The sequence below is a fragment of the Schistocerca serialis genome, chromosome 2 (assembly GCF_023864345.2).
Source record: "Schistocerca serialis cubense isolate TAMUIC-IGC-003099 chromosome 2, iqSchSeri2.2, whole genome shotgun sequence".
Classification (NCBI taxonomy): domain Eukaryota; kingdom Metazoa; phylum Arthropoda; class Insecta; order Orthoptera; family Acrididae; genus Schistocerca; species Schistocerca serialis.
This window is the reverse complement of record NC_064639.1, coordinates 1,057,802,778-1,057,828,373: the sequence shown is the minus strand read 5'-3', so window position 1 is coordinate 1,057,828,373 and position 25,596 is coordinate 1,057,802,778. Positions and strand designations below refer to the sequence as shown.

Genomic DNA, 25,596 nt, shown 5'->3' with positions numbered 1-25,596 from the left:
GGTATTCATTGGACAAATACATTGTACTGGAACGGACATATGATTACATTTTCACGCAATTTGGGTCCACAGTTCTTGAGAAATCAGTACCAAGAACAATCACCACTGGCCGTAATAACGGCCTTGATACGCCTGGGCATTGAGTCAGACAGAGCTTGGATGGCGTGTACAGGTACAGCTGTCCATGCTGCTTCAACACGATACCACAGTTCATCAAGAGTAGTGACTGGCATATTGTGACGAGCCAGTTGCTGGGCCGCCATTGACCAGACGTTTTCAATTGGTGAGAGATCTGGAGAATGTGCTGGCCAGGGCAGCAGTCGAACATTTTCTGTATCCAGAAAGGCCCGTACAGGACCTGCAACATGCGGTCGTGCATTATCCTGCTGAAATATAGGGTTTCGCAGGGATCGAATGAAGGGTAGAGCCACAGGTCTTAACACATCTGAAATGTAACGTCCACTGTTCAAAGTGCCGTCAATGTGAACAAGAGGTGACCGGGACGTGCAACCAATGGCACCTCATACCATCATGCCGGGTGATACGCCAGTATGTCGATGACGAATACACGCTTCCAATGTGCGTTGACCGCGATGTCGCCAAACACGAATGCGACCTTGGTGATGGTGTAAACAGAACCTGGATTCATCCGAAAAAATGACGATTTGCCATTCGTACACCCAGGTTCGTCGTTGAGTACACCATCGCAGGCACTCCTGTCTGTGATGCAGCGTCAAGGGTAACCACAGCCATTGCCTCCGAGCTGATAGTCCATGCTGCTGCAAACATCGTCGAACTGTTCGTGCAGATGGTTGTTGTCTTGCAAATGTCCACATCTGTTGACTAAGGGATCGAGACGTGGCTGCACGATCCGTAACAGTGATGCGGATAAGGTGCCTCTCATCTCGACTGCTAGTGATACGAGGCCGTTAGGATCCAACACGGCATTCCGTATTACCCTCCTGAATCCACCGATTCCATATTCTGCTAACAGTCATTGGATCTCGACCAACACGAGCAGCAATGTCGCGATACGATAAACCGCAATCGTGATAAGCTACAATCCGACCGTTATCAAAGTCGGAAACGTGATGGTACGCATTTCTCCTCCTTACACGAGGCATCACAACAACGTTTCGCCAGCCAACAGCGGTCAACTGCCGTTTGGGTATGAGAAATCAGTTGGAAACTTTCCTCGTGTCAGCACGTTGTAGGTGTCGCCACCGGCGCCAACTCTGTGTGAATGCTCTGAAAAGCTAATCATTTGCATATCACAGCATCTTCTCCCTGTCAGTTAAATTTCGCGTCTGTAGCACGTCATCTTCGTGTTGTAGCAATTTTAATGGCCAGTAGTGTATCTGGGAGTATGCGTACGGAACGATTTGAAGTGGAATGATCATATAAAATTAATTGTTGGTAAGGCGAGTGCCACGTTGAGATTCATTGGGAGAGTCCTTAGAAAATGTAGTCCATCAACAAAGGAGATGGCTTACAGAACACTCGTTCGCCCTACACTTGAGTATTGCTCATCAGTGTGGGATCCGTATCAGATCGGGTTGACAGAGGAGATAGCGAAGATCCAAAGAAGAGCGGCGCGTTTCATCACAGGGTCATTTGGTAAGCGTGATAGCGTTACGGATATGTTTAGCAAACTCAGGTGGCAAACTCTGCAGTAGTGGCGCTCTGCATTGCGGTGTAGCTTGCTGTTTAGGTTTCGAGAGGGTGCATTTCTGGATGAGGTATCGAATATATTGCTTGCCCCTACTTATAGCTCCCGAGGATTCGAGCGCGCACGGAGGCTTTCCGGCAGTCGTTCTTCCCGCGAACCATACGCGACTGGAACAGGAAAGGGAGGTAATGACAGTGGCACGTAAAGTGCCCTGCGCCACTCACCGTTGGGTGGCTTGTGGAGTATAAATGTAGATGTAGATGTAGATGTAGGAAGAGTGACGACAGAAGAGGAGGAAATTAATATTCTTGCTGCTGTTGCAGTTGATCCCCACGTTAGCTTCCACTCGTTCATACGAGGAAGTGGCATAAAGTAGGCAAGTAGCCAAACCATCCTCCATCGACATAGGTCCCATCCCGGTCACATCTCCATGAAGAGGTGCGTGGAAACTATTATGAGAATCTCGTTAACTTCCATACATGGCCGTAAGACAGCATACTCCAGATGTATTATGTTTAGTGATGAAGTCACATTTATCAATCTTGGCCGCCGCCGGAACGTGCAATATTGATCTGTTGACAAGCCCCGTTCGCTTCGTCAGGTGGAACGTCAGTATCCAAGGTGTGTAAACGTTTGGTGCGGGATAGTGAACCATCAGCTCATGGGCCAGTGTTTCATAGACTCTGCTCTGCTATCGCTCTCTTCATGTGATCTATGTAGGTCAAGCAAATTATTCGATTCCAGTTTTGTGTTCTCTGTAGATTTTGGTTCCGTTTACTCTATAGGAATCAGTGTGCGTGATTTTTCAATTTTTTGGATGCTTTGCAATCACCTCACCTTAAATAACCATTTTTAGAATTAACCATTTTAGCTTGTCCTTGTGCAAAACCCCCTCATTGCCACTGTTGACCTGTTAATTTCATTTAGTTAAAATTTTTTAGGGTGACTATCAACAGCATCGATATGCGTGTAGAAATGGGTGAGAACAAGCTGTGCTGTCTTACAATACATTTACTCACTATCGTTTCGATCATAGACCATCTTCATAGTGTAAAAATATCTATTGTGTATGACATGTGAAGTTGTCACAATAGTTATTTTTCCACTGTGAAGACGGTATGTGATCGAAACGGGTAGTCAATAAATATATTGTCACACAGCACAGTGTGTTATCGTACATTTTATTAGCTGACTGAATTATTTCGCACGTTTTTTGTTTGTTTTGACCGTAATGGTCTGCATAGTGGTTTCCATCTTGAATGATGTAATCGGGCTGTTACTAAATGTTATCTGTGGTTGTCTTAGCAACTCGTGTAAACTATTATCTTTAATCGAAATATCACCTCGTCTTGCTATACTCCCAGATGCTGCTGAGGTTGTCTTGGCAACTGATTAAATCATGTTGCTTATTGCAAATGTGTCGCGATTTCTGAGGGTGCATTAGACAGGAATCTAAAACAACACAGCCGGCCGGAGTGGCCGAGCGGTTCTAGGCGCTACAGTCTGGAACCGCGAGACCGCTGCGGTCGCAGGTTCGAATCCTGCCTCGGGCATGGATGTGTGTGACGTCCTTAGGTTAGTTAGGTTTAAGTAGTTCTTAGTTCTAGGGGACTGATGACCTCAGTAGTTAAGTCCCATAGTGCTCAGAGCCATTTGAACCATTTTTCTAAAACAACACAGGGAGAGGCAATAACAAGGAAAATTATAAAAGAAATCATACATAGTACGTACCTCCTGCAAAAACTGCAAACCTGGGAATTGGCAATTACAACGGACCTATATAGGTGGATATTAGCTGTCGATTCCAAGATTTGTTTTTGGCAGCAGTACAAAGAGCGATGTTTAAAAATTAAATCCTTAATGAAACAGCAGTCCACACGTAATAAAAATCACGAGAAATAACGGAACGCGGAATCGACAATTAGAGCGGTACCAGAAATGGAAGTCCTACAAGAAAAGGCTGTACACACCTACTGCAAAAACGCAAGAAGTAAAAAACCTTGGAATTGGCAACCAGAATTAACCTATATGGGTGAAATCTGGTTGACGATTCCACATCTCGTTACATTTCTTGAATTTTTTTCATGGATGAAGTGCGATATCATTTATGATTATTGTGTCCATTTTCCGCTATTTCCTGTTACTGGCGTTTCTGCGTTTTGTATATTTTATTACGTGAATTTGCTGTTGCTGCGTTATATCTTGTTTTTCTCCGCCCAAAGTCCTCACTTTCCCGCAGTAGATCTGTTAAATTTAGTATTTATTAATAAGAATTAACGCAATCCCATCATATCATGAATTCACGATTCTAATTATTTTAATCACGGAGAAGTGACAGCTGTCATATCATCACAAACTTCAAGACCATGTTCGCAATGTTATTTGCCCTAGCCCTTAGCTTCTGATGGAAATGTTTTTGCCAGTTTGCGTCATTTACATGTGTTAATCATGCCGGTGGTAGTACCAAGTGTAAAGGAATCTAATTCGCTTCAAGTAAGTGAACGCATTTGAGCGATATTTTCTTTTACATGCACAAATTGTGGTTGCGCTGTATACTTTAACTCCAGTAAGTTTACTTCTGTCATTTGCCTTTAGATTTCTTGTCAGTACAACTCGGAAACCTCTCGGGTGAACGCTGTGAGAAAGAAGGAATGGAAACATGGCAGAAAGTGTTAGCAGCACTTCCGGACAAAGGACACAGACCGAACATCACTGACTTTAGTCCTTGTTAAGGAAAATACTGAATTACGAGAGCAGCCTTCTCCTATCACACACATCTCTTCTTGGTTATTTGATATGTGTAGCAAAAAGGAAGTTAGTTGTTGAGTAAGTTCGTGGCGTTTTTGTTTTGCATGTTGGTATTCCGGTTGTTATTGGTTCATCCATCGACAGTAGTTTTTTATTTGTGTTTCACTGTTGCTATGTGAACCACAAATTGGGTTTGGAGTTCATTCCACAATTACCTTGTTCACCTGATGTTGTGCCCTCAGATTTTCAACTTTTCCACTCTCCATCGAATAACGTTCAAGGAACTTTCGCGCTCAGAACATGGCTCAACATGTTCTGCACCTCAAAAACACGTGATTTCTACAGTCGAGTTATCGAAAAATCACCCAGCCGCTGGCAGACTGTCGTAAAACTGAAGGAGAATATATATTTGATTACTGTAGTCTCTGTTACGTGTATCTGTTGTGTTTATTGTCATTTTGATATAGTGAGTGGAACTGTTGGTGCTATAAAATGGAGTACCAGGTAGAGAATTCGAAGTATCCCTGACATATTCTTCTGTTTTTGATAAGTAGAGGAATGACAGCCAGAGGAATTTGCGCCGTGTGTAGGTATAATGGCACTGGATAGAGCACTCCAAGAAGATGATTTTCTAGTTTTAAGGAGGATCGTGTTGACATCAGTGACTGCATGTTCAGGATGACTTCCGGGGTTTGATGAAGACTGGTTAAGGACATTAACTCACCATGATTCACGTCAGCGTACTCGAGAACAGGCAAATGTGATGAACAGATCATTCCACCATCGCGCAACATTTGAGAAGGTTAAAAAAAACCGGGGGCATTGGTGCTGCATTCTCTAAACAAAACTTAACCGCCGTTATGTCCATCTTTTGCTCGGATGACAGCGGCAACGCATCGTGGCGTGAAGGCAATGGAACCCTGGTAGGTCGCTGGACGGGGGCGATGACCTCTGATACCATCTATTGGAGCTCGCAACTGTGTTCCTCGAACCATTCCATCACGCTCCTAGCCTTGTGACATGGCGCATTATCTTGTTGAAAAATCCCACTGCCGACGGGATACATCATCCCCATGAACGGGAGTACGTGGTCTGCAACTAGTGTAGGACACTCCTTCTCCGTTAAGGTGCCTTGAAAGAGCTTCATTAGACCTATGGATGCCCTCGTGAATGTTCCCCAGAGCATAACAGAGCCACAAACAGTTTGTCCCCGTCCCACAGTACAGGCGTAAAGGTGCCATTCCCCTGGAAGACAACGGATTCGCCCCATTAAATAGGCATGACGAAGATGGAATCGGGATTCATCGGACCATGCAACGCTGTGCCACTGTCTCGACGTCCAGTGCTAATGGTCACAAGCCCACTTGCCGATGTCGTGATGTTAACAGTGGAACATGCACGGATCGTTGCCTGCAGAGGCCCATAGGAGTGTTGGTGGACTGTGTCTTCAAACACCATTGTGCTGTGTCCAGCGTTAGAGTCTCGTGTTAGTTCCGTCACAGTTCGCCACCTGGCCTGTTTTATCAATCTTCCAAGCCTACGACGTCCCAATCTGTAATGAGGTATAAGTCGTGCAATTTCCGAAATGCTTACGCAGAGCGTCCCGGTCATTACAGTCTGCCTTCGGTCAAACTCAGATACATCGCTCGCCTTCCCCATTCTACAATGATACTACATGCACAGTTCGTGTGTCTGACTAGCAGTTACTCCTCGCCAGGTGCCGCTACTATCATCTGGTTTATACCGATAGTAATTCGATGGTCATAACGTTCTGGTTGGTCAGTGTGTGTGTGTGTGTGTGTGTGTGTGTGTGTGTGTGTGTGTGTGTGTGTGTGTGTGTGTGTGTGTGTGTGTGTCTGCTTACTCGTCTTCAACTGACTCATGAGCAGCACCAACCATTCCTATCCCGTATAGTTATTGGTAACGAGAAATGATGTGTTTATGATCACATAAGGAAAAGAAGGTGTAAGAGGTCCATCACTAAGAAATTTATTGCTAGCGCACTCGAGCAGATGTAACCTTGATGGACTGCTCACCCGCTGCTGCGATATGTGCGCTACAATACCGGGTGTTACAATAAGGTACGGCCAAACTTTCAGGAAACATTCCTCACACACAAATAAAGAAAAGATGTTATGTGGACATGTGTCCGGAACGCTTAATTTCCATGTTAGAGCTCATTTTAGTATCGTCAGTATGTACTGAACTTCCTCGATTCACCGCCAGTTGGCCCAATTGAAGGAAGGTAATGTTGACTTCGGTGCTTGTGTTTACATGCGACTTATTGCTTTACAGTACTAACATCAAGCACATCAGTACGTAGCATCTACAGGTTAGTGTTCATCACGAACGTGATTTAGCAGTCAGTGCAATGTTTACAAATGCGGAGTTGGCAGATGCCCATTTGATGTATGGATTAACACGGGGCAATAGCCGTGGCGCGGTGCGTTTGTATCGAGACAGATTTCCAGAACGAGGGTGTCCCGACAGGAAGACGTTCGAAGCAACTGGTCGGCGCCTTAGGGAGCACGGAACATTCCAGCCTATGACTCGCGACTGGGGAAGACCTAGAACGACGAGGACACCTGCAATGGACGAGGCAATTCTTCGTGCAGTTGACGATAACCCTAATGCCAGCGTCAGACAAGTTGCTGCTGTACAAGGTAACGTTGACCACGTCACTGTATGGAGAACCAGTTGTTTCCGTACCATGTGCAGCGTGTGCAGGCACTATCAGCAGCTGATTGGCCTCCACAGGTACCCTTCTGCGAATGGTTCATCCGACAACGTGTCAATCCTCATTTCAGTGCAAATGTTCTCTTTACGGATGAGGCTTCATTCCAACGTGATCAAATTGTAAACTTTCACGATCAACATGTCTGGGCTGACGAGAATCCGCACGCAATTGTGCAATCACGTCATGAACACAGATTTTCTGTGAACGTTTGGGCAGTCATTGTTGATGGTGTCTTGATTGGGCCCCATGTTCTTCCACCTACGCTCAATGGAGCACGTTATCATTATTTGATACGGGATACTCTACCCGTGTTGCTAGAACATGTGCCTTTACAAGTATGACACATGTGGTTCATGCACGATGGAGCTCCTGTACATTTCAGTCGAAGTGTTCGTACGCTTCTCAACGACAGATTCGGTGACCAATGGATTGGTAGAGGCGGACCAATTCCATGGCCTCCAAGCTCTCCTGACCTCAACCCTTTTGAGTTTCATATATGGGGGCATTTGAAAGCTCTTGTCTACGCATCCCCGGTACCAAATGTAGAGACTCTTCGTGCTCGTATTGTGGACGGATGTGATACAACACGCCATTCTCCAGGGCTGCATCAGCGCAACAGGGATTCCATGCGACGAAGGGTGGATGCATGTATCCTCGCTAACGGAGGACATTTTGAACATTTCCTGTAACAAAGTGTTTGAAGTCACGCTGGTACGTTCTGTTGCTGTGTGTTTCCATTCCATGATTAATGTGATTTGAAGGGAAGTAATAAAATGAGCTCTAACGTGGAAAGTAAGCGTTTCCGGACACATGTCCACATAACATATTTTCTTTAATTGTGTGTGAGGAATGTTTCCTGAAAGTTTGGCCGTCCCTTTTTGTAACACCCTGTATAAGCGCAGTCCAGAGAGCAGTGTTGGCAGCAGTAGTGGTAGAAGCTGGCTGTCGGCTGGTTGCGGAGGCCGATCGTGGAGAGCGATGGCGATGCCTGAGCGATGTAGTATAAGGTAAAGCCAAATATCACTATTTATAGCTGCGCGCATATATAGTTTGTAAGAACTGACTTTGTACTATTGAATATCAAGTCCCATGTAAATGTTTTTTAAAAAAAAGTCCGAAATTTACCAGTTTAAATTCACAGTCACTTAATTACTGAAAGGTTATATATGAGTCACATTTTCATTAGTGCTGCGTCATGGCCCTGAAAACCCATACTGAATAAATTGAAAATTCTTACCTCAGTGAAGTCGCCAGATAACGCGTATATATCTGCTCCTATAAGAAATTTTTCTGGCACAGCTCAGTGCAATGCTGGCCGCTAGATTTGTCATGTATAAAAAGAAACAACTGATTTTTCTTTACGATAATCGGGATCACCATGGATAGTATAAATTAGTAAAATCTTTAAATTCAGGTGAATGATTGTCTAAAGTTATTTTTATAAGAAAGATTATTGGATCAAATGGCTCTGAGCACTATCGGACTTAACTGCTGTGGTCATCAGTCCCCTAGAACTTAGGACTACTTAAACCTAACTAACCTAAGGACATCACACACATCCATGCCCGAGGCAGGATTCGAACCTGCGACCGTAGCGGTCACGCGGTTCCGGACTGTAGCGCCTAGAACCGCACGGCCACTCAGGCAGAAAGATTACTATTGAAAGGCTTTTTAAAAACATTTACATGGGACTTGATATAACAATAGTACAAAATCGGTTGTTACAAATTACATATACGCGCAGCTATAAATAGTGAATTTTGGTTTTACCTTCGCTCAGTCACCGCCATCGCTCTCCACCACCCGCCTCCGCAACCGCCCAAGTGCCAGCTTCTACCACTACTGCTGCCAACACTTCTCTCTTGTCTGCGATTCTATTGTAGCATACATATCGCAGGCAGCGCGTGAGAAATCCATCGAAGTTACATCTGCTCGAGTGCGCTAGCAATAAATTTCTTAGTAATGGACCTCTTACAAAGGGAACGATGAGTCCAAACAAAGCAGCCACTGTAAGTTGCTCCCCCGAGGTGTAACCATCATTACTGACATCTATTGTCAACAAGTTAGACGTCTTGCAGACGCAGTCCAAGAACGACTACGAAGACTATGTGGAGTGATGCTACCGCACAATAATGACCGCCCTCATTCAGCTAGATTGACAGAAAACACTATACAGGGTTATTACAAATGATTGAAGCGATTTCACAGCTCTACAATTACTTTATTATTTGAGATATTTTCACAATGCCTTGCACACACATACAAAAACTCAAAAAGTTTTTTTAGGCATTCACAAATGTTCGATATGTGTCCCTTTAGTGATTCGGCAGACATCCAGCCGATAATCAAGTTCCTCCCACACTCGGCGCAGCATGTCCCCATCAATGAGTTCGAAAGCATCGTTGATGCGAGATCGCAGTTCTGGCACGTTTCTTGGTAGAGGAGGTTTAAACACTGAATCTTTCACATAACCCCACAGAAAGAAATCGCATTGGGTTAAGTCGGGAGAGCGCGGAGGCCATGACATGAATTGCTGATCATGATCTCCACCATGACCGATCCATCGGTTTTCCAATCTCCTGTTTAAGAAATGCCGAACATCATGATGGAAGTGCCGTGGAGCACCATCCTGTTGAAAGATGAAGTCGGCGCTGTCGGTCTCCAGTTGTGGCAGAAAAAAAGGGGCCGTAAACTTTAAACCGTGAGATTGCTCAAAACACGTTAACTTTTGGCGAATTGCGAATTTGCTGCACGAATGCGTGAGGATTCTCTACCGCCCAGATTTGCACATTGTGTCTGTTCACTTCACCATTAAGAAAAAATGTTGCTTCATCACTGAAAAGAAGTTTCGAACTGAACACATCCTCTTCCATGAGCTGTTGCCGAAAATTCAAAGCGTTTGACTTTGTCATCGGGTGTCAGGGCTTGTAGCAGTTGTAAACGGTAAGGCTTCTGCTTTAGCCTTTTCCGTAAGATTTTCCAAACTGTCGGCTGTGGTACGTTTAGATCCCTGCTTGCTTTATTCGTCGACTTCCGCGGGCTACGCGTGAAACTTGCCCGCACGCGTTCAACCGTTTCTTCGCTCACTGCAGGGCGACCCGTTGATTTCCCCTTACAGAGGCATCCAGAAGCTTTAAACTGCGCATACCATCGCCGAATGGAGTTAGCAGTTGGTGGATCTTTGTTGAACTTCGTCCTGAAGTGTCGTTGCACTGTTATGGCTGACTGATGTTCAAATGGTTCAAATGGCTCTGAGCACTATGGGACTCAACTGCTGAGGTCATTAGTTGCTTCAAATGGCTCTGAGCACTGTGGGACTTAACAGCTGTGGTCATCAGTCCCCTATAACTTAGAACTACTTAAACCTAACTAACCTAAGGACATCACACACATCCATGCCCGAGGCAGGATTCGAACCTGCGACCGTAGCAGTCTTGCGGTTCCAGACTGCAGCGCCTTTAACCGCACGGCCACTGACTGATGTGAGTGCATTTCAAGCACGACATACGCTTTCTCGGCTCGTGTCGCCATTTTGTCTCACTGCGCTCTCTAGCGCTCTGGCGGCAGAAACCTGAAGTGCGGCTTCAGCCGAACAAAACTTTATGAGTTTTTCTACGTATCTGTAGTGTGTCGTGACCATATGTCAATGAATGGAGCTACAGTGAATTTATGAAATCGCTTCAATCATTTGTAATAGCGCTGTACGGGAGTTAGGTTTGGAATTCACCTCACAATCACTTTGTCAGCGGATGTTGTGCCCTCAGATTTACATATTTTCCGCTCCCCATCGAATAACCTTCAAGGAACTTCCTTTCCGCATGAAAACGCGCTCCGAACATGACTCGACGTGTTCTGCACGTCAAAACCACGTGATTTCTACAATCATGTTATCGAAAAGTCACACCACCGTTGGCAGACTGTTGTAAAACTGAAGGAGAATACATTATTGATGGCTATAGTCTCTGTTATGAGTATCTGTTGCGTTTATTATCAAACATATGGATAAACGCTACGATAGTATGCACCAACCCAATTCATTAACGAGGCGAAATGCGTCCTATTACTGAATAAAGCACATACACTACTGGCCATTAGAATTGCTACACCACGAAGATGACGTGCTACAGACGCGAAATTCAAACGACAGGAAGAAGATGCTGTGATATGCAAATGATTAGCTTTTCAGAGCATTCACACAAGGTTGGCGCCGGTGGCGACACCTACAGCGTGCTGACATGAGGAGAGTTTCCAACCGATTTCTCATACACAAACAGCAGTTGACCGGCGTTGCCTGGTGAAACGTTGTTGTAATGCCTCGTGTAAGGAGGAGAAATGCGTACCATCACGTTTCCGACCTTGATAAAGGTCGGATTGTAGCCTATCGCGATTGCGGTTTATCGTATCGCCACATTGCTATTCGCGTTGGTCGAGATCCAATGACTGTTAGCAGAATAAGGAATCGGTGGGTTCAGGAGGGTAATACGGAACGCCGTGCTGGATTCCAACGGCCTCGTATCACTAGTAGTCGAGATGACAGGCATCTTATCCGCATGGCTGTAACGGATCGTGCAGCCACGTCTCCATCCCTGAGTCAAGATAACAACCATCTGCACGAACAGTTCGAAGACGTTTGCAGCAGCATGGACTATCAGCTCGGAGACCATGGCTGCGGTTACCCGTGACGCTGCATCACAGACAGGAGCGCCTGCGAAGATGTACTCAACGACGAACCTGGATGCACGAATAGCAAAACATCATTTTTTTCGGATGAATCCAGGTTCTGTCTACAGCATCATGATGATCGCATCCGTGTCTGGCGACATCGCGATGGACGCACATCGGAAGCGTGTATTCGTCATCGCCATACTGGTGTATCACGCGGCGTGACGGTATGGGGTGCCAGTGGTTACACGTCTCGGTCACCTCTTGTTCGCATTGACGGCACTTTGAGCAGTGGACGTTACATTTCAGATGTGTTACGACCCGTGGCTCTACCCTTCATTCGATCCCTATGAAACCCTACATTTCAGCAGGATAATGGGATAATGCACGACCGCATGTTGCAGGTCCTGTACGGGTCTTTCTGGATACCGAAAATGTTCGACTGCTGCCCTGGCCAGCACATTCTCCAGATCTCTCACCAATTGAAAACGTCTGGTCAATGGCGGCCCAGCAACTGGCTCGCCTCATACGCCAGTCACTACTCTTGATGAACTGTGGTATCGTGTTGAAGCTGCATGGGCAGCTGTACCTGTACAATCCTTCCAAGCTCAGTTTGACTCAATTCCCAGGCGTATCAAGGCTGTTATTACGGCCAGAGGTGGTTGTTTTAGGTACTGATTTCTCAGGATCTGTGCACCCAAATTGCGTGAAAATGTAATCATAAATCAGTTCTAGTATAATATATCTGTCCAATGAATACCATTTTATCATCTGCATTTCTTCTTGGTGTAGCAATTTTAATGGCCAGTAGTGTATTTAAGAGCAGAAAAGGCCCTGAAAACTCTAGCTATAGGCGTCATTCCTAACGATGTAAGACAAGAATTGAAGCCGGTTGCACTTACCCATTCGACAGCCGGCCAAAAAGCGTCCTCTATATAGAGGACGAGACCTTTCCTACAAACGCACCGAGTGCACAATGGTACTCCCTGCCGCCTTGCCTACTGTTCCCCTGAGGGGCTCCGTGACACGTCTGATACAGGAGCTCCCAGTCACTACCAGGATCGCCCTCTGCACTTGTATCGACTGAGCAGATCGGTACTCAGGCTGTGCAGAGAATCTGAACCACTGTCATAAATACACAGAGGTGACAAAAGTCATGGGGTACTTCATATCGTGTAGGACCTCCTTTTGCCTGGCGTACTACAGAAGCTCGACGCGCAAGGGACGCAACAAGTCCTTGGAAGTTCAAAAATTGTTCAAATGGCTCTATGCACTATGAGACTTAACATCTGAGATCATCAGTCCCCTAGACTTAGAAATACTTAAACCTAACACACACGTCCATGCGCAAGGCAGGATTCGAACCCGTGACCGTAGCAGCAGCGCAATTCCGGACTGAAGCGCCTAGAACCGCTTGGTTACAACGGCCGGCCCTGTGAAGTTCCCTGCAGAAATACTGAGCCTGGTTCTTCTATAGCTGTCCACAATTACGGAAGTGTTCCCGGTGTAGGATTTTGTGCACGAGCTGACCTATCGATTGTGTTCAATAGATATTCGGTGGTTGGCCAAATCTTTCCCCCTAACTGTCCAAAGTATTCTCCAGACCAATCGCTAACAATTGTGGCTCACGGATACATTGTCATCCATAAACATGTCGTCATTGTTTGGAAACATAAAGTCGATGAATTGATGAACATAGTCTCCAAGTAGTGAAACATCTACATCTACATCCATACTCCGCAAGCCATCTGATGGTGCGTGGCGGAGGGTACCCTAAGTACCTCTATCGGTTCTCCCTTATGTTGCAGTCTCGTATTGTTCGTGGAAAGAAGGATCGTCGGTATGCTTCTGTGTGGGCTCTAATCTCTCTGATTTTATCCTCATGGTCTCTTCGCGAGATATACGTAGGAGGGAGCAATATACTGCTTGACTCCTCGGTGAAGGTATGTTCTCGAAACTTCAACAAAAGCCCGTACCGAGCTACTGAGCGTCTCTCTTGCAGTCTTCCACTGGAGTTTATCTATCATCTCTGTACCGCTTTCGCGATTACTAAATGATCCTGTAACGAAGCGAGCTGCTCTCCGTTGGATCTTCTCTAACCCTTCTATCAACCCTATCTGGTACGGATCCCACACTGCTGAGCAGTATTCAAGAAGTGGGCGAACAAGCGTACTGTAACCTACTTCCTTTGTTTTCGTATTGCATTTCCTTAGGATTCTTCCAATGAATCTCAGTCTGGCATCTGCTTTACCGACGATCAACTTTATATGATCATTCCATTTTAAATCACTCCTAATGCGTACTCCCAGATAATTTATGGAATTAACTGCTTCCACTTGCTGACCTGCTATTTTGTAGCTAAATGATAAGGGATCTATCGTTCTATGTATTCGCAGCACATTACACTTGTCTACATTGAGATTCAATTGCCATTCCCTGCACCATGCGTCAATTCGCTGCAGATCCTCCTGCATTTCAGTACAATTTTCCATTGTTACAACCTCTCGATACACCACAGCATCATCTGCAAAAAGCCTCAGTGAAATTCCGATGTCATCCACAAGGTCATTTATGTATATTGTGAATAGCAACGGTCCTATGACACTCACCTGCGGTACACCTGAAATCACTCTTACTTCGGAAGACTTCTCTCAATTGAGAATGACATGCTGCGTTCTGTTATCTAGGAACTCTTCAATCCAATCACACAATTGGTCTGATAGTCCATATGCTCTTAGTTTCTTCATTTAACGACTGTGGGGAACTGTATCGAACGCCTTGTGGAAGTCAAGAAACACGGGATCTACCTGTGAACCCGTGTCTATGGCCACCTGAGCCTCGTGGACGAATAGCGCGAGCTGGGTTTCACACGACCGTCTCTTTCGAAACCCATGCTGATTCCTGCAGAGTAGATTTCTAGTCTCCAGAAAAGTCATTATACTCGAACATAATACGTGTTCCAAAATTCTACAACTGATCGACATTAGAGATTAGGTCTATAGTTCTACACATCTGTTCGACGTCCCTTCTTGAAAACGGGGATGACCTGCACCCTTTTCCAATCCTTTGGAACGCTACGCTCTTCTAGAGACCTACGGTACACAACTGCAAGAAGGGGGGAAAGTTCCTTCGCGTACTCTGTGTAAAATCGAACTGGTATCCCATCAGGTCCAGCGGCCTTTTCTCTTTTGAGCGATTATAATTGTTTCTCTATCCCTCTGCCGTCTATTTCGATATCTACCATTTTGTCATCTGTACGACAGGTTAGGGAAGGAACTACAGTGCAGTCTTCCTCTGTGAAACAGCTTTGGAAAAAGATATCTGTTTCAGTACCATTTTGGTCACAGAGTGTCTGGACATTTTGTTTTGATCCACCTACTGTTTTGACATAAGACCAAAATTTCTTAGGATTTTCTGCCAAGTCAGTACATAGAACTTTACTTTCGAATTCATTGAAACATAAACATTTCCCGTCAATGATCGGTTCAATTGGACCAGAGGACCAGCCCATTCCACGTAATCACAGCCAACACCCTTGCAGAGCAACCACTGACTTGCACAGTGGCCGCTTGACAACTCGTTTCGTTTGCTCTGTGCTACACTGGAACCCTACCATCGACTGTTGTCAGCTGAAATCGGGACTCATCTGATCAGGCCACTTGTTTTCCAGTTTTATAGGGACCAGTTAGTATGGTCAGGAGCCCAGCAGAGGCGCTGCAGGCGATGGCGTGTTGTTAGGAAAGGCACTCGTCTCGGTCGCCTGCTGTCATTGCTCATTAAAGCCAGCCTTCGCCCCACTGCCCTAACGGATACGTTTGTCATACGACCCACACTGATTTCTGTGGTTATTTTACGCAGTGTTGATTTTCTGTTCGCACTGACAACTCTACTCAAACGCCACGGCTCTCGGTCGTTGAACGAAGGCAGTCGGCCACTGCCTTCTCCGCCGTGAGAGCTAATCAGTGAAATTTGGTATTCTCGGCGAACTCTTGACGCTGTAGATTTCGAAATATTGAATTCCCTAGTGACTTCCGAAGAATTCTTTTGGAACTTGGAATACCAAAGAAGTATGTTAGACTTATAGAAGCGAGCTTGAAAAACAGAAAAGGTAGAGTACTCGTGCGGAAATTGGAGACAGAAGAATTTTTAATAAAGAACGGAGTTAAGCAGGGAGATGCCCTGTCTCCACTACCTTTTAATTTAGTCCTAGAGTATATTGTACGAATGGCACCAGATAATTCAGAGGGTGTGGAGTTAAATGAAAATATTAAGATATTAGGGTATGCAGATGATCTAAACATCATTAGCGATAGTAAAGAATCTGTAACAGCAAATTCAAATGCGTTAATCAAGGCTAGTGAAGATGTAGGTCTAAGGGTAAGTGAAGACAAAACTAAGTACCTGGTTACTACTAGAATGCCAACAGCAGTAGATCGGGAAATGTTAAGAGTTGGAGACATGCAGTTTGAAAAAGTGAACACACTTAAGTATCTAGGCGTGGACATCACTTCGAGAAATGAGACTGAATCTGAACTGAAGAAGATATTACGGGTGGGAAAGGCGTGCTACTTCTCACAGAATAGATTACTTTCATCACTGATATTATCTAGGAATTTAAAGATTAGAATACACAAAACTAGTATTCTACCAGTTATGCTGTATGGGTGTGAGCTTGGACTGTCCCTGTGTAAAAGGAAAAGCCGTTTCGAGTATTTGAAAACAAAATTTTGAGGAAAATTGTCGGAGCAGAAAGGATGACATTAGCGGAGAGTGGCGAAAACTGCATAACGAAGAGGTTTAAGAACTCTATTCAAGCCCTGACATAATAAGTATTATTAAATCACGTAGGCTGCGATGGGCGGGTCACGTAGCTCGAATGGATGAGGGCAGGGTAGCGCGCAGAGTACTGGTAGGGCACCTAGAGGGAAAACGTCCTGTGGGGAGACCGAGGCGTAGATGGGAGGACAATGTGAAGGCCGATTTGAGGAGCCTAGGTATTGAAGGGGAATGGAAGGAAATAGCCCAAGACAGGGACAGATGGCGAAAGATGTGTGAGAGAGAGAGAGAGAGAGAGAGAGAGAGAGAGAGAGAGAATGATTTCCGAAGTGGAATGTCACATGCGTCTAGCTCCAACTGCTATTCCCTATTCAGTGTCTGTTAATTCTCATCGTGAGGCCATGATCACGACGGAAGCCTTTTCACATGACTCACCTGAGTACAAGCGACACCTCCGTCAATGTATTGCCGCCTTATACCTTGGGTACGCGATACTACCATGATCTGTATATGTGAATATCGCTGTCTCATGTCCATCCCTCAGTGTAAAATGAACGAAGCACTTATGACCACTTTTGCATTAAATTTGCTGCAGTCCTTATACCAGTTTCACAATTCCACGTAAGTGAAATAGTTTACAAGTAATACACTGTAATGTGATTCGAGAGAGCAGAAGTAAGACGTGCGACTGCCCACCACTTTATGTGCAGGTGGGGCAGCGGGGGTGGCCCGATCTGTTCGTGGTACACCCCATGTTCAAAATCGAGATGACCCTCGACTACGACCTGGGGCTGATCCGGCTGCAGTCGAAGCTGGTGTTGAGCCGTCGGGTCTCCTACGTGCCGCTGCCCGATGACATCATCCCCGGGGAGATCTTGTACAGTCTCAACTGCACCGTGGCTGGCTGGGGAAAGATAAAGGGAAAATCACCCAAGTCAGTTCAAACTCCTCTGTCAAATCTCATGCAATAGCTATTTTGAAGTTTCTTGTTGATCTCTCGGTAGTTTAGCATCGATCAAATTCCATGTCTCTCTCAGTGTCCGTCCTACGCCTTATGTCCTAGAACACGGCAAGTGCCACAACCCGATTTCTGAGAAACTTCGCTCAGTGGAAGAGGAGCCAGCTTATCCACAGATACTCGACCCTTTCTGAGAAAACGACTGCCAATGTTTTCGGACTGATAATTGAACTGTTGCCATAGTCGCTAGCGTCGCATGATTTCACTTGAGTGACCCGTATTCGAAACCCCATGATTGTTTTCATTTATTTTACTCTTTTCGTTTATCTACCCATCTCTGCAGTGAAATCCCGAGACGCTAGCGACTATGGCAACAGTTCAACTGAGCTTATCGTGACCCAATAGTCATATAAATTACTCCGAAAACTTTGACTGTCGTTTTCTCAGAAAGGGTCGTGTAGCAATCTTCTACAGATATGGGTAGATAAACGAAAATAGTAAAATAAATAAAAAGAATAATGGAGTTTCGAATGTTTCTTATCAAGTTAGGGGATGCAAGGGTGTTACATTAATTGTAATACTACAGCTGGGTTCCACAATAAGTGTCATACATTTATTACACGATACAGGTATGTATGACATTCTCAGGGGCTACAATCTGTTTAAATTCTCATTCTCTTATATTTCAGTCTTTTATCAGTTCTTAATGAAGTCAGGTGATGTTGAGGGAATTTGATTAGGAGATGAGACACTTAAAGTAGTAGATGAGGTTTTGCTATTTTGGGAGCAAAATAACTTATGATGGTCGAAGTAGAGAGGACATAAAATGTATACTGGCTATGGCAGGGAAAGCGCTTCTCAAGAAACTGAAATTTGTTAACATCGAGTATGGATTTAAGTGTCAGGAAGTCATTTCTGAAAGTATTTGTGTGGAGCGTAGCCATGTATGGAAGTTAAACATGGACGATAAATAGTTTCGACACGAAGAGAAAAGAAGGTTTCGAAATGTGGTGCTACACAAGAATGTTGAAAATTAGATGGGTAGATCACGTAACTAATGAGGAGGTAATGAATGGAATTGGGGAGAAGAGGAAATTGTGGCAAAACCTGACTAAAAGAAGGGATAGGTTCGTAGGACACGTTCTGAGGCACCAAGGGATCATCAATTTAGTGCTGGAGAGAATCGTGGGGAGTAAAAATCGTAGAGGTAGACACTAAGCAGATTCAGAAGGATGTTGAAGTAGTTACTCGGAGATGAGGAAGACAGATGTATAGAGTAGCAGAGAGAGGTGTATCAAACCCGTCTCTGGACTGACGATAACAACAACAATATGAATAACAGTTAACTAGGATAATGAAGCAAGCATGTAGTGGAAGGCGACCCTAGACTTCCAGGCTTGGCCTTAGTACCTTTTTCAGGGTGGAAACATAAAACCCTCGTCGAGTGATGGGAATGGCTTATACAATGGAGCAGGGATCGGCATTACGTTATAAAACCAAGAAAAAAATGGATATGTTGTTCTTAACATATTATGAAAGTGGATGTCTATGTGTATGTATGTGTGTATGTTCCACATCTCCTGCTAAACTATTGGACCAATGTCAATCAAACTTGCCACACATATCCCTTACAGTCAGGCAACAATCAGTGGGGGTTGCTGCTAGCTCTATTCGTAACACGCAACGCAGAGAGTTTCAACAGATGTCGCTGCATGTACCTATACAAATATATCATTGTGCTACACATAATTCAAGAGATTTGATTTCATAAATACTAAGATGCGTGAAAAAATGCCGCATCAAGCACGTAATTTTGATACCCTTTTTCTTTACTACTAAGACACTCCCACAGCCGAGTCAACTTAAGGAAATCCGTGACACCTGGCAGCACTTTGACAACTTTCAAGTGCTAAGTTCAAGCGGTTGTACGCGAAACGAATGCCTTCTGCAGAGCTAGAGGCGTTGCCGTAGAGAAGTTTACAAAAAGTGTTGTAGACACGTGAAGCAGCTGTGTCCAGCCTACAGTAACTGGAATTGTGACTAGAAATATTGTTTATAATCTAGTTATATGTTAAATAAACATTACAGACAACTTATATTTTACATACTATGTTTATTAATTTGGATACTGTATTTAAACATTTGTATAGCGTGCTTCATTCTTTGTATGATTGTTATATAATTTCAGAGGTGTTTTCACGAATATGTGGTAATGAAATTTTTTTCTCTATTACTCTGCAAACACAACTCAGTTTTTGTTTTTGTTTTTAATAGAAAATTGGCAAAATGAACACACTGGCAATGCCGTGCTTGTCAGCTAGTTTTAGATGGAAATGAATTTGTCATGTGCATAAATCAAGAAGATTGTCCATTTCTGCAACCCGTCACTAAAAGCTATTCAGAAACCAAGCAGAGAGGCATGGGCAGGTAGTATTGAAACGACGACTAAAAATGTTGTCTTGATCAAAGCTGTATGTGCTTCAATAACCTTCAAGTGAAATTCAAAGATATTTGATAAAACTAACCTACACACCCGCACCTACACGTGAGCGTGGATGTGTGCACACATACGCGTGCACACACACACACACACACACACACACACACAAATATATATATATATATATATGTGTGTGTGTGTGTGTGTGTGTGTGTGTGTGTGTGTGTGTGTGTGTGTGTGTCCAGAAATAACGTAATGTGTGAATTTTCGGTATTTGAAAGTATTTTATGGGCTGATCTAAAGCTTCCGAATGCTCTAAGTATTATTTTTGCGCCATATTTACCCAAAAAGTGACGTCAAGTGTGTAACTTGCAATATTTAAAAGTAGCTTATATGCATGTGAACTCTTTGGATTTGAGGCCTGTTCAGAAAGTAAGCTCCGATTGATTGCCAAATTGAAACCACAGTGAACATCAGAAATGTTTTACTTGTAACAATTAGCTACACCTTTCAGCTACTTCTCTACGTAGTCGCCGTTCTGACTTAGACTTTTGTCATAGCGTTGTACCAACTTTTCAATAGCCTCATCATAGAAGGCAGCCGCCAGTGGTTTCCGCCAATTCTCCACGCTGGCCTACACCTCGTTGTCTGTGTCAAAATGTTGTCTTCAAAGACAGCGGTTCATGTGACCAGAGATGAAACTCAGGGGGAGACAATTGCGGACTGTATTTTGGGTAATCTCACATTTCCATTTGAAAACGATGCAGGAGCATCTTCATTGCCCCTGCAGAATGCGGCTGAGAATTATCTTGAAGAAGAAACAGCACGACAGTTATGTAATGTTAGCTGCATAGCTTCAGGCGAAATTTCTCACCAGGCCCTCGTACTTGGCGGCAGACACTATTTTCTAGACATCTTTACGCACTCACTGCGAGCTCAGAAATGAGAAGAGCGACGTGATGCTAACTGGGGTTATACTAGAGACACTACCCAACACATCTGTGCAAAGCTTTATCGGATTTTCATAGTCGTTTCCGTTTCGCGACCGATCGGAGCTTAAAATATATATATATATATATATATATATATATATATATATATATATATATGTGTGTGTGTGTGTGTGTGTGTGTGTGTGTGTGTGTGTGTGTGTGTCCAGAAATAACGTAATGTGTGAATTTTCGGAATTTGAAAGTATTTTATGGGCTGATCTAAAGCTTCCGAATGCTCTAAGTATTGTTTTTGCGCCATATTTATCCAAAAAGTGACGTCAAGTGTGTAACTTGCAATATTTAAAAGTAGCTTATATGCATGTGAACTCTTTGGATTTTTTCAGCTTATTGAATCAAAATATTCTACAAAGTGTGTAGCAAGAATCTGAAATGCAAGTATATAGATTCCAAACCACAACACTGACGATTAACTTACGACTTTGCCATATAATCTCCATTTCCATAGTTTTGACTCAGCTTCTATTCCAGTGTGGTAAAACACAGGGTCCTACTTCCGAAGCCATTGACACATGGATATTTTCACGGACTCAGCAAATTCGACCTGAAAGCCACGTCCCGCGATGAGCTTCTCTTAGCGGACACAACAGATGGAAGTCTGATGGTGCCTAATTAGGGCTGTATGGGGAATGAGGCAAGTCTTCCCAACCAGTCTGAACAATGTCTTCAGTGGTGTGCCGACTGGTGTCTGGTGTTGCATTGTCATACAGAAGAAGAACATCCGCAGTAACTCTTGTTGGGAGAACTCGCTGAGGACATGTTTTATGCTGTTTGAGGCTACTGAGGTACTGAACAGAATGTACTGTGCATCTATGCCGCAAAAAAAGAAAAAAAGATCATAATTACACCCTCTGCATCACACAATACTGCAGCCATAACTCTCCCTGCGAAAGCATAGTTAGGACGTTCTCTGCTACGATGAGTTCCTGTGATGCCATTCCAATGACTGTGTCTTTGATTATCTTCGTCCGCTTCGTCACAGCAACGAACCCACTGTCTGAAATTGCTGGTCTCCACTATTGCATTACCACACACATTTTTCAGTCTCTCATGAATGCGAATGGACGTTTCAAATTCTGCATTCAAGAATGTTATCACAAAACACTGTCAAATACGAACATCAGTGTCGGCCATTTTGCAAGGGACTGGCATCTTTTGATACAAAAAGTTACTTTTGCAGAGGACAGGAGCTGAAGCTTTGCGGAATAGCGCTGAATTCAAATTTTTCGCTTCAAAATACTTTGTTTACGGAGAAAAAATAGTAGTCATTAAAACGTAATTGACCCTCGTATTTACAGGATGCCCAAAAATATCTGAACGCTCTGAACATTATTTCTTTCCTCACGTTTAACCAAAAAATGGCTTAAGGTGTGGAACTTGCACAATTTTAAAGTACTTTATAGGTGCTCAGCAATATCTGAGAGCTATGAAATTTTGTGCCGTATTCAAAAGCATTACCCAACGTACATAAAATAGCACCTGCGTACGTGCGAATGGTTTATTTTTCAAATCTAATTGTTAGTTACTAATCAAAAATGGTTCAAATGGTTCCCTTGTGAGCACTATGGGACTTAACTTCTGAGGTCATCAGTCACCTAGAACTTAGAACTACTTAAACCTAACTGACCTAAGGACATCACACACATCCATGCCCGAGGCAGGATTCGAACCTGCGACCGTAGCGGTCACGCGGTTCCAGACTGTAGCGCCTAGAACCACTCGGCCATTCCGACAGGCTAAACAGTAAATGTTTAATGGATAATAGGTTATGGGTAATGTGTGTGGTTTACTGCTAACTGCTCTTCATTTACCATTCACACATTCATCTGTGTACCTGTTTACCCATCCAGCTGTTCACCAGTTTATCAGTTATTGATTTCAAAGTGTGGTGAAGAGGTGTACAAAATAATATTATGACACTTTTGCAAACATTACATTTCTTGTGTTGTGTTTCTTGTGTTGCTGATGTATTTTCAGGCGTTTTAGACATAACCTTACAAGTCAAAAATAATTATATCAAGGGGCTGTCGTGCATTATGCCAACCATGGTTGATAGATAGAAATAAATCGAGATGTCTAGACTCAGTGACTTGATCTAAATGTTCTGCGCTGAAATCTAGTTTCCAGTTTACTAACTTCAATTCCAGAAAAGGTTTTTAATTTATTTTTGCAATTTATTGTTGTCAGACGGATGTTTCTACAGCAACCCACTTTCTCAAAAACATGTCTGACTTTGATTTCATACATCAGATATAAACATGGAAAGTAAAGGAGACCCTTCTCTAAAGCGTTTTGGGTTAAAACATGAGAACCTTTAATGTGATCTGTATTTAATGCTGTTACATCAAAAACTATTGAACTACTATAGCGCTGAAAACATCATAAAGTGAGAATTTTGCATCCACCTTTGCCAGTTCTTTTCCACAGTATGCTGCGCATCCAAATTATGAGCAAATTTGTGGGTGTAGAATGAGTGCTGAGAGGCGAGTATTTTACAGGAGAATAACACTGTTTACTGTTATCGACAAGCGGACTTCGAGCTGTAAATTAGTCAAGTAATAGTGCCCATGCGTGTTTTGCAATGTGTCATGCGTATCGTATTACGGCGAGAAGAGAGTTTAATGTACTGGATGTCAGAAAGACGAGACTTGTCGAAGTAATCAGAATGCTCATTCAGCAAGTTCAGTCTTGATGACGTCTTCATGCCTTTCATGGGAGACGTGACATTGATTGTACAATAAATGAGATGTATAAAATAATTAATTTGAGGGTCCATTGTACCTTAAACCACCTACGGTACAGAACTATAATTTTCAACGTACACGATTGCGGCTTTGTGAAAATTTGGTTAAATTATTTTCAATATGGTGAAGAAAATCAGAGCATTTGAATACTTTTCAGCATACTGTAAATGTTTTGAAACAACGGCAGTTACACTCTTTACTTAATTTTTGTACAATACTTTTGAATATGCGGCATAAACGAAATTTGTAGAGTTCAGAAACTGTTTGCTATGTTGTAAAATGTTTTAACAAAATGCTAGTTTAACCTCTCAAGTAGTATTTGGATAAATACTACTGAATATACTGTAAAAAAATCAAACCATTCACAAAATTTTAAGCACTCTGTACAGAATTTTAAACTACTGTAAGTTACGATCTTTACGTAATTATTTGCATGAATAATTTTGAATATGATACAAAGAATTCGTCCCTACCTGAAGAGGGTCCACAATGAGTAACTAAGAGACAAAGGAGGCGGTCAGATCTTATAACAAGGAAAGGAAAAGGTTATGATTTAAATATTCATACATTAGCACCAGAATCTTCAACATTGCCAACATCGACCTTCACAAAATGTGATTGCAGCAAAAAAATCACTGCCGACAACTTGAGGTAGAACACTCGCATTTAAAGAGAAACAAACATCGTTAGTAAATTACTAAGAGTGTAGTGTCTTGAGAGAGGTGGTCAGTTTTTCGTTTACGTCGAACTTAAATGGTTCAAATGGCTCTGAGCACTATGGGACTTAACATCTGAGGTCATCAGTCCCCTAGAACTTAGAACTACTTAAACCTAACAGACCTAAGCACATCACACACATCCATGCCCGAGGCAGGATTCGAACCTGCGATCGTAGCGGTCACGGGGTTCCAGACTGAAGCGCCTAGAACAGCTCGGCCACACCGGCCGGCTGCCTAGAACCTAAAGTTTTGGTGATAAACCAGAGCGTCATTACACTCATGAGTGTTCAGTCAAGGCTAGAATGGGGCGGATGGATTTTGAAATGTCTTCTTACGATATAACGATGTCAAAAGTGGCCTGTAGGACCCAGCAAGCAGCTGCAACACACCGTCCGAAACAGTTACTCGCGTCATGTTAAGTTGGTGGCGCCTTGCCGCGGGCGTCATTTAGCGTCTCTGTCCAAGGCAATGAGAAGCAGAACTCTAATTAGATTCTAGAGGGCAAGTGCCTGTAGCGAAATGCACAACCGATGATGCCTTCCGGGCAGGCCATTTAACTGCAGCCAGTGATGATGTCCGAACTAGAGAGATGAGGCGATACGGGAGCGCTCTTCAGTTTTATTACCTCGGAGACCATTATTCTAAGCAGACTTCCGACAAACAAATAGGTGTTCTGCCAGCTGCTAAAAAAAGCAGTGGGCAAGCTCTTCCAACTGGGGCATAGAAAGTATGTATTCCTGTCGTTCCTCCGAGATTTCTTATTCTGCCTATGAGCAACCCTTGCCAAGGAAGGCGTTTTCTATGTTAAGACGCCTCTTTAAAGGTCATGGGGTCGGCTAGAGTTTCAGCGGATTCTAACGGTTGGCACCATTGTGGAACATTGCTGTGTTTTCTCACGATGGTCGGATCATACACAGATCAGATCTCGGGATACTGGTCTTAGGTACGAGAGGAATCTGGCTATGATTATGATTTTTCTGACAGGGGCTATCTATACGTAAGGTTATATAGCCATGGAAATAAGGTTCTGAAAAAAGTTTTCTGTCCAAACAACGTATGTGGTTTCCGTGCTCCTCTACTGAACAACTGTCGTGACAGACCTCATGGACTTGCAAAATTTCGACATTGCCGAT

At 43.7% G+C, this 25,596-nt stretch overlaps 1 protein-coding gene across 1 annotated transcript in view; it reads left to right on the top strand.

The window, feature by feature from the left end:
• The window catches only part of LOC126456621 (transmembrane protease serine 9-like), an 82,306-nt gene that overhangs the window by 6,508 nt on the left and 50,202 nt on the right, over positions 1-25,596 (top strand). The window contains exon 2 of the mRNA XM_050092365.1: positions 17,303-17,526. Coding sequence (XP_049948322.1) covers positions 17,303-17,526 — 224 coding nt within the window. The remainder of the gene's footprint in view (positions 1-17,302; positions 17,527-25,596) is intronic.